Here is a 10,993-nt window from a genome sequence, read left to right on the forward strand (position 1 = left end):
GTGTGTCTGTAGAACCTGGGCCTGGACAGAAGAAACAATTGTAGAAGGAAAATGTCACACATATTTCATATTCAAGGGAAGGGCACTAACTCCAAAACATCACAATTTCCAAAAGGCCTTTATTCTCCCCCTAAGAATGGTTAACTTAGCCAAAGGGAAATGGGAGGAAATAGCCAAGACCCTGTCTTTCTTAAGCTACTGAAGCATAGTTCAAAATGGCAAAGCTGCATTGCCTCACGGATTTTATTTCAGCAAAGATTTCCAAATTCCAGCAGCATTTTGGGATATACTGAGAGGAAACAAGATGGTGTGATAAGAATACAGATTTTGGGGTTAGAGAGACCTGTGCTTAATCCTGGTTCTACTACTGCTTAGCTGGGTAACCATGAGCAAGCTGTTTAGTTTTATATTTTTCATCCATAAAATGGGGGTTAATACCTTTCAAGTTTTAAGGATGAAGAGAGACAATGTCCACAAAGCACTTAGCGTTATGCCTGGCATACGGAAGCTGCTATTAATAATAGCTGCTATTAGTATTCCAGATGGCCTCACAGTTCTCCAAAGGGCAATGCTACAGGATTCTTAGGGCTCAAGAGAGGGTGGTGGTTTGTCTGTCACAGATGATTGGTCAGAATATAAGAGTTCGTTGTGTTCTAGAAATTACTTCATGAGAAATTTCTGACTCCCCCAACAACCTAGTAGGGACCTAAATGCCAAAAAGACTAAGACTCCTTTATTCATTCAAAATTGTTAGACTCAAAGAATTTGAAAGTCACAAAGGATCTTAGAGGTCATCCATGCCACTTCAGAGATAACGGAAATTGAGATCATTTGGTGATGTGGCTGATACTTCGGAAAAAATACCTGAGGTTGCAGAGAGCACCCTGTGGGAGTTATGCCACAGGTTTTATTATTTATTCTCTTAGCTTGTCAGACAATAAAGCATATAAAATGACTATAAAGAATTAAGGCCAAACCATGTCATAAATTATGATTTTCAATCTAAGTAGGCTTATGCTGGGGCATGAGGATTAAAGGCCATGGGCTATATTTGTGTGATTATTTTTTTGCATTATAGTTAAAAGTACACAGGGGACACAACTGGACCTACAAGTTTATCAAATCTATAAGATTATGAGGTGCTTTATAACGGGGTTTTATCATAACTAGAAACTTTTTATTTTCTTGGCAGAAACTAGGATACTCTAAGTTATACAGGCTATAGCTCATTCTAGAGCTCCGACTCAAATCTAACTTTCCTATCATAGGATGCCACTGGGGAAGGAGTAACGTTCAATTTTCCATTGCTTCTTCAGCAGACTAGGTAAATCATTCAGACAGCCCTTCAGAAGTTAGATATCTAATTTTATGCCCAGTATGTGTACAAAAATGCAGTAGAACCAATTTCTCTTAAGTATTAAACAAAAGAGACAACCTATAGTGGAAACATACAATATTTCATGGAGAAAGTTTCTTCCTTCAAATAGTCATAATTTACCAAGGACATTTCATCCTTGCCTGAGAGTTGTCATTCTTACATGGGCCATGGGGGAACTAAAGAAAGACCCTCAACAAAATTTGGCATTTTACTCTGGAGGGAATGGATCATACTGTAATATGGTAAATATGCAGTTGCCACCTGCCTGGATTCTCAAACTGTTCTGAGGAACATTAGGTCTGTAAGTTGTTAAAAGACATTTAGGGTAAATTAAGTTTGGGAAATATATTGCTTTCTTGGAGATTAATAATGCACATTAGCATATTAAAAAGTTGGCAGAAGTACTGCTGCAGGAAGAAATTGTGTATAACTTAGCATTTTTCAAACTTATTTGAACCATGGAGCATTCTTTTTTTTTTTTTTTTTTTTAAACCTACAGAACCATTAACATATTGCAGTATATAGCATTCCTTACAACGCCGTTTGGGAAATTCTGTGCTAAATTATGTCTAAAGACAGGTTTGCAAGCTCTAAAACAGCCAAGGGAGAAACAGTGCCAGGGCCTCTAAAAAGGTTTTAGATGTCTGAAGGTCCTAACCTTTTGGGAAAAAATAAAGACAGCTGAGCCTGAGAGCAGAAGACAAAAGTACCCTTACCTCTATCCACCCCACAATTTCTCTACCCCCAACATAGGTCAGAGGCACTACTTTTAATCTTATTTAATTAGTACTTACCACACCAAACTTGATCAGCTTCTATACTTATCTTTCTCCCCTATTAGACTGTGAGCTTTCTGAGGGCCCTGTGCCCAACTGCTATAGCCTAGTACCTATGCTGCTGGCTGAATAAATAGATGAACCACATTAAATCTGGTTTATCAACATTTACTAAACATTCACAATGGAAGCATCTGACATTTATTAAACATTCACCACATGATAGGCACAAAATTAAAACTTCATAAGGTGGGTATTATTATCCTGATTTTAAAACCACAGAAGCTAAATTCAGAAATTGCCCAAAGCTACTCAGCTGGTAAACAATGGAGCCAAGATTCAAATCCAGACAATACAACTTCAGAATTTGGGTTCTTAACCAATACACCTTCCTTCCTCTCTTTTAAGAGTCATCTCAGCAGTAAAATTCCATCATTCTGCAAAGGGAGAATTCGTATAGAACTCAAAACAGTGGGAAAATCACTAGTAGGACTGTCAGAATCAAGAGGGTTTAAAAACAAAGAAGAGGGTGCAAGGAGAGCCTGCAATAAATCAGCACATCTGGCAGAGTGAAGGAACGTGGAAAGAATAGTGGAACACATGCTAGAAGCCTCTCTGAGGAAGTAACATTTGAATTGAGACTTGAAGGATAAATAGAAGTTACTCAGGTAAAAAGTATAATTAGGGTTCTAAAAATTAAGTGTTTTAAACAGACAATACAAATATTCTCACAGTAAATTAAATTCACTTTTTTTTTTTTTTTTGCTTCTATTTGTGCCTTATTTTGTGGACTATATATAAGTGATATTTAGTTCTTGGTTACTATAGTGGGTTAAATGGTGGCCCCCCAAAATATATGTCTACATCTTAGCCCCTGGAACTTGTGAATGTGACTCTGTTGGAAGAAGGGTCTTTGCAGATGCATTTAAGTTAAGGATTTTGAGATCTGGGTTAGGGATTACCCAGGTGGGCCTTAAACGCAATGACAAGTCTCCTTATAAAAAGGACATACAGAAGAAAGATAAAACAGGGTGAAGGAGGGGAAGGCCATGTGAAGCCAGAAGCAGTGATTGGTTGTTATGCAGCCACAAGCCAAGGAAAGACAAGAGCTTCCAGAAGCTGGAAGAGGCAAAGGAGGATTCTACCCTAGGGCCTTTAGAGGGAGCATGCCCTTGCCAATATCTCGATTTCAGATTTGTGGCCTTCAGAACCATGAGAGAATAAATTCCTATTGTCTTAAATCAGTAAGTTTGTGTACCTTGTTATGGTAGTCCTAGGAAATGAATATCCTTGGTTTCTTCCGGTCACTGTGCATGAATCTGGGCCAATTTCCCCTAGATATCTATCATTTTACACTCAGAGAATCCAACGTTATATAGATAAAACAAACTAAGAAGTCAAAACAAATGCCAAATATCATATATCTCAAAGCCAAACATATTTTTGGATATCAGATATGACTCTATAATTTGTACCACTGCCTCTATTAGCAAGGATAATGAGGCATGGACTATAAGGAAACTATACAACCCAGGAAATGGCCTGAAGTGTTTGAAAGAAACACTTTGTATTTTCTTTTTAACCACCTGGTTGCACGTTCCTTGGTTACCACTACTCTGAATTTTTCTATTTTATACACTCTATACTCTTAACACGGACAGTGATTCATCCTATATAATTGTTCTTTAAAGTAATTCTATTGTCTAAAAGGGTATACAAATAGAAAGAAGAGCTTATTAATATTAATTTTGCAATAAGTGATGACTTTATATCTGATATCTTTGAATTTGGAGATGCTGTCAAACCTGTTTTGTGAAATAGAGCAATATAACTGAAGCTATTCTGAGAAATTACCCTGTGATATTACACACACATACATAACCACCATGATATCATTATTTTTTTTCAAAGGATTCTACAAAGATCAAAGGATGTATTATTTTAAACAAATAAACAACCAAACAACCGTTATTTAAAAAGTTGTGTAGATCAAGAAAATGAAATTAAAAGCATTCAGTTTGGAAAGGAAGAAATAAAATCATCTCTATTTGCAGATGGCATGATCTTATATTAGAAAATCTTAAGGAATCCACCAAGAAGTGTTGAATAAATAAGATTATGTTTATAAAACTTCAGTCAGTGCTTTGGAAAGATTTAAAAATCACACACTGCAGTACTCAAAAGAGAAGTACAGACATTGTCAAGTAAACCAAAAACTAAGGGAACTCATTGCTAGTAGATGTGTACTACAAGGAATGATAAAGGACGTTCTTCAGACTGATGGGAAGTGATACCAGATAAAAATTTAGATATTCAGGAATAAATGAAAAGCAATCAAAATAGTAAATATGAGTAAATGGTAAATGTAGGTAAGTATAAAAAATTATTTTTTCTCTTAATTTCTTAAAAAGTGTAACTGTTGAAAGCAAAAATCCTAATATTGTATTGTAGGGATTACAACAAATATACATAAAATATAAATGACAACTACAATATAAAGGATGGGTAATGGAAGATGGAACTATATGATTGCAAGGTTCTTACATTTCATTAGAAGTGGTGCAATATTAACTTTATCATGAAAAGTTTTAATTTCTAGAGAAACCACTAAAATAAAAAATGCAAAAATGTTGCTAAAAGGCCACTAGACACAATTATATGTCTACAAGAGATGCACTTAAAGACACAGATAGGTTGAACATAAAACAACGGAAAAAGACGTACCGTGCAAACAATAACCACAAAAAAAGTTGGAGTAATTATATTGATATCGGACAAAATAGATTTCAAGAGAAGGTGTATTACTAAAGATAAAAGGGGAACACTTCTCAAGGATAAAAGGGCTAATTCATCAGGTGAGCATAATAATCATAATCATTAAGTGTGTATGTACTTAATATCACAGAGCTCAAAATTCATGAAGCAAAGACTAACATCACTTAAAGGGAAAAATAGACAAATCCACACATCGGATGTGGAGATTTTAATGTCCCTCTTTCACTAACTAGACAAAAAAGTCAGTAAGGACATAAAAGATCTGAACACTATCAACCACCTGGAACTGACGTTTTTACAATACTCTACTCAAAAGTAGAGAATACACATTATTTTCAAATGTATATGAAAATTTATCAAAAAAACTGACCACAATCCAATTAAAAAATGAGCAGAGGACCTGAACAGACATGTCTCTCAAGAAGACATACAACAAACATATGAAAACATGCTCAACATCACTAGCTATTAGGGAAATGCAAATCAAAACCACGATGAGATACCATCTCACACCTGTTAGAATGGCTATAATCAATAGGACAAGATATAACAAATGTTGGAGAGGATGTGGAGAAAAAGGAACCCTCATACACTGCTGGTAGGACTGCAAATTGGTACAGCCACTATGGAAAACAGTATGGAGGTTCCTCAAAAAACTAAAAATTGATCTACCATATGATTCAGCAATCTCTCTACTGGGTATTTACCCCAAAGACTTGAAAACTCATATCTGAAGAGATATTTGCACACCAATGTTCATAGCAGCATTATTCACAGTGGTCAGGACATGGAAGCAACCCAAATGTCCTGCAATAGATGATTGGATAAAGAAGCTGTGGTACATACATACAAAGGAATATTACTCAGCCATAAGAAGAGATAAAATACTGCCATTTGTGAAAACATGGATGGACCTTGAGATAAATGGATGGTGAACACACGATGCAATATATATATATATGCCTTACTATTGAATTATACACCTGAAACTTACTGGATTTTGTTATCCAATGTCAGCATAATAAAATACAAAACAATCAAACAAACTGACCATATGGTAGGCCACGAAACAGATGCTAACTAATTTTAAAGAAGTGAAATTTTACAGAGTGTGTTCTCTGACAACAATTGAATTAAACTAGAAATAAAAAATAATATATCTAAAAAAAGCAAAATAATTGGAAATTAAACAACATACTTTTTAAATACAAAGAAATCACAAGAAAAATCAGAAAATATTTCAAACAGAATAATGATGAAAATACAACATCAAAATTTGTGGGATGTAGAGTATTTAGAGGGAGATTGAGAGTTTCAAAAGTTTATCTTAGAATAGGTAAATTTCTATTTTAAGAAGCTAGGAAAAGAAAAACAAAGTAATATGTACTGAAAATAAGTAAGTGTGAGGAAATAAAGATCTGAGCAGAGATCAATGCAATAGAAAAAAAAAGAAAATTGACAAAGTCAAAAATTCATTCTTCGAAAAGTTTAACAAAATTGCTAAACCCTTAGGTAAATGAAATAAGAAAAAAAGAAAAATAAAGAGAAGACAATTCACCACTGTTAGCAGTAAGAGAGGGAATTTCAGATTCTACAGATTCTACAGACATCAAAAGGATAATAATGGAATATTATGAACAACTTTATATCAATAAATGCAATAACTTAGATGAAATGGGCAAATTCCTTAAAAAAAACTTTTCTGAATATCTATATATTTACTAAAGAAATTAAATAATTAAAACTTCCAAAAAAGAAAGTTGCTGGCCCAGGCAGTTTCACTAGTGATCTCTATCAACAATTCTGAAAGAAAGAACAGCAATCTTATATAAAATTCTGAAAATAAAGAAGAAAAAACTCCCCAATTCAGTTTATGAGGACAGTATAATCTGATACAAAACTAAAGATATTACAAAAGAGAAAATTACAGACCAATATCCTTCAATATTTAACAAAATGTTAGCAAGTCAAATCTAGCAATATATAAAAAGCCTAATACATCATTACAAAGCTGGATTTCATTCAGAACAATAAGGGATAATCAGTGTAATCTACCATATTAAGAAAATAAAGGAGAAGAGCTAGATAATCATTATTTATATAGAAAAAAATATTTGACAAAATTTAACAGCCATTGATGTTAAAAACCTTTTTTAAATTTGGAAGAGAAAGAAATTTCCTTAATCTGATAATGAGCATCTATGAACGGTCTAATCTAATATCCAACTTAATGCTGAAATATTGAATGCTTTCCACCTAAAATCTGGGAGATGCCAAGGACAGCCACTCTCACTTGTACTCAACATTGTACTGGTTGTTAGAGCAAGTGCAATAAGGCAAAGAAAAAAGCATAAATACCAAAAAAGAAGAGGTGAAACTATCTCTTTTCGTAGATGACATGATTACTTACACAGAAAACCCAAGGAATCTACAAAACAACTAGGATAACAAATTTAGCAGGCTGCAGAATATAAGACAAATATACAAAATCAATTGTATTTTAATAGCAGCAGCAAAAAACTGGAAAATAGAATTAAAATTCCATTTATAGTAGCATCAAAAAACATAAAATATTAGGCGTAAATTAAAAAAAATATGTGCAAGACCTGTATACATAGAAAACTATAAAGCTACTGCTGATAGAAATCAAAGATCTAAAAAAGTGGAGAGAGAAAATATGCTCATGAATTAGAAGAATCATTATCACTAAGATGTCAACTCCCCAAATTAATTTGCATTTTAAATGTTATTGTAATCACAATCCTATCTCTTTTTTACATAAAAAGTGACAAGCTGATTCTAAAATTTATACGGAAATACAAAGGATCTAAAATACGTAAAGCAATCTAGAAAAAGAAGAATCAAGTTGGAAGGATTTATAAAACCTCCTAATTCATGACTTTCTACAGTAATCAAGACAAGCTACAGTAATCAAGACAGTGAGTATGGGCATCAAAATAGATATATAGATCAATGTAACAGAATAGAGAGCTCAGAAATAGATCTACACTTAAAAGGTCATCTGATTTTTGATAAGGTGCCAAAGTAAACCAAAGGAGGGCCTTTTCACCAAATGGTGCGGGTACAACTGGATGTAAAAAAAAAATCCTGACCTCTATTTTATACCATATATAGAAATTAATTTGAGGTGAATCACATATGAAATATAAGAGCTAAAACACTAAAGCTTTTAGGGGAAAATATAGGAGAATATCCTCATAGTTTGGTTTATTAGGACCAGAAAGTAATAACTAAAAAATAAAAATTTGATAAATTAGACATTTTTATCCAAATAAAAAACTGCTAATCAAAAGACACCATTAAGAAAGTAAGCCACAGACTAAAAAAATATTCATAAGATATATATCTGATAATAGGACTTGTATCTAGAATATCTCAAGATCTTCTACAATTCAATAAGACAAGCAACCTAATAAAAATGGGTGAAAGATTTGAACTAACACTTCACCAAAGAAGATATATGAATAAGAACACAAAAAGCTGCTCAACAGCAGAAGCCACCAGGAAAAGACAAATTAAAAACATGAGACACCTTTATAAATACTCCAGAATCACTAATTAAAAAACAATGATACCACCAACTTCCAACAAGAATGAGAAACAACTTGAACTGTTGTACATTACTGGTGAGAGTTAAAAAGATACACTGTGAAAAAGGGTCTGATGGTTTTTTATAAAGAAATACTCACATTCCGCTAGACCCAGCAATTCACTCTAGGTATTTATCCAAGAGAAATGAAAATACATGTCCTCAAAAAGACTAACACAAGAATGGTCATAGCTTTATTTGAGCTAGCCAATAACTAGAAACAGTTAATGTATCCAATGGAGAATGGATAAACAAATTGTAGAGTATTCATACAATGGAATACTATTCATAAAAAAGGAACAAACAACTGTATGTGCAACATGAATGGATCTCAAAAACATGCTGAGAGAAATGTTATAAAGAGTGTACACTGTATAATTCCATTTTTAGTGTAAGTTCCAGAACAAGCAAAATTAAACTATAGTAGAAAAATACACAGAATTAAGGTTGCCTCTTGGTGAGTTGGGGCAGAAATTGACTGTGAAGGAGCACAAGGGAACTTTAAACAAAATTGAACTTCAGTTAGTATTCACGGTGAAGTATTTAGGCGTGAAGTGCATTTATGTCTGTAACTTACTTTGAATGCAACAAAAATGATAGAGTGATAGAGGCATGAATATATGCATAGATATACTATGAGGGAACTACAGTGAAATGTTAATTGAGCCGGATATATGGATGTTCTTTGAATGATTATTTCGACTGTTCTAATAAAATGATGTGGGAAAATTGTGTTTTCAATTCCTCTGTTCTCTCACATTGCCTGTACAAACTGGAACAGAATCTGTATAAAGCAAGCCAACAGGGAATGCTATTCTCAGAGTCATAATTTTATCTTAAAAAAAAAAATTTAATACAAGAAATAAACCAAGTCATTTCTTCTCACCAAAGAATGAATTAAAATGCATAGTGACTTAAGCCTCACATAATATACGTAATGACTTCGGCTCCAATGAGAGAAGTTCCAAAGTTTCATGCACTTTGCCTGGGCTTCGATGTCTATCTCCAAGGCTAATCATTTCAAGATGGGCATCTGCCTTGACTGTAGCCTTTAGCACAAGAAAATATATTTGCTGAGTTTGGCCTCTCGAGGCTCATGCAAGGCTCATGCAACATCAACAAAACAAAACAAAACAAAACAAATAAAGAACAATGTCAAGACAAACTCACATATTACATTTAAGGAGGGATAGTCACCTAATAGATTATAGATTCAATATTTATACTGTCAAGAAAAACTTTTGGGTTTCATTTTCATTACCTTTATCAAGAGATGCCCCAGCCATATGGTAAAAGCTCAATGCAGTGTCCACATCATTAATATTCTTCAGGAAAGTAAAGAAGTTCTCCACTTCCTGAAATGTCAGACCCTGAAAGAAGGGAGACAAAGTAAGGCAGAAACCTGTAACAAAAAGCCACATAAAATGCAGAAAACTAGGCTGTTATTCATGCCTATCAATCAGAAATTTATGCTGTGTTTGGAACAGAGACTGAATAAATTAAAGATTTTCAAATTTGTATAAAATAGGGGAACAAAACTCTAGAATTTTACCCTGAGAAAGTCAAGCTGGCTAATTGCTTTATTCTCACATGTAAAATCTGACATGAAGTTGTTTACAGTGGTGGCTGGATATCTTTAATGAAAATATTTCTGTGCCCTCCAATTAGTTGCAGTATCTATTATGACACTTCCTAAATGAGCTAAAGCTGCTTGATCTGTTATACATCTTAACAGGTGAGACCAGAGTCAGGACTTCCATTTAAATGATCAACTCAAAAGCCAACTAAGCTTTTGAGGCTTAAGCTAATTAAAGAATTACCAAAGTCAGTAATACACACCAGAACAGTCTCAGAATTTAGCAGAACACAAGCACTTGGGAAGCTGTTCATTATCTCAATTTAAAAGTTACTAAAGAAGCAATTTGCCCCTTAACTTTAATCTGATGAATTCTGTGAATGAAGTTCTTTTCCAAAGATGGCCAAGTTTGCTAATCTCGTCGAATTCTACTGTCTATGATGGCTCAAGAGAGTAGCTACATAAATAGGGGCTATGCGGACTTCTCTTATAGGGAGGAAGATTTGTCCTATTTGCCTATTTCCTACTTCTCATCCATCATGCTGTGATGGAAATGAATTCAATTTATAAGTAAATAACACTGAAGAGACACAGAGGTTAATGCCTTTTAATGAAAAATCAGGTCTTTAATGGATTGTAGATGTTGACTGGCTTCTACTTAATGCTGTTCCTCTTCTGATTTCCATTTCCCCAAACTACAGAGCCCAGGAATTCATAACTAGAACTCAATAATAAAGAAACTTAATATAGACAATCTATAGCACTTTCCTGGTACTCTCCGAGTGTGTCAATGGTATCTTTCTCATTTTATCAATCACACTAAGAGCTAAAATACTGTATATATAATTACATCACATGATCTTTTATAGTTCCTCCCC

The 10,993-nt window shown here is 33.8% G+C and overlaps 1 protein-coding gene across 7 annotated transcripts in view; it reads right to left on the reverse strand.

The window, feature by feature from the left end:
- The window catches only part of MICU1 (mitochondrial calcium uptake 1), a 196,073-nt gene that overhangs the window by 14,834 nt on the left and 170,246 nt on the right, over nt 1-10,993 (reverse strand). For all 7 annotated transcript variants that reach the window (XM_011355210.2, XM_023527889.1, XM_011355208.2 and 4 more), the window contains one exon: nt 9,801-9,909. In XM_011355210.2, coding sequence (XP_011353512.1) covers nt 9,801-9,909 — 109 coding nt within the window. The remainder of the gene's footprint in view (nt 1-9,800; nt 9,910-10,993) is intronic.

This window comes from Pteropus vampyrus, unplaced genomic scaffold (assembly GCF_000151845.1).
Source record: "Pteropus vampyrus isolate Shadow unplaced genomic scaffold, Pvam_2.0 Scaffold20, whole genome shotgun sequence".
NCBI classification, from domain to species: domain Eukaryota; kingdom Metazoa; phylum Chordata; class Mammalia; order Chiroptera; family Pteropodidae; genus Pteropus; species Pteropus vampyrus.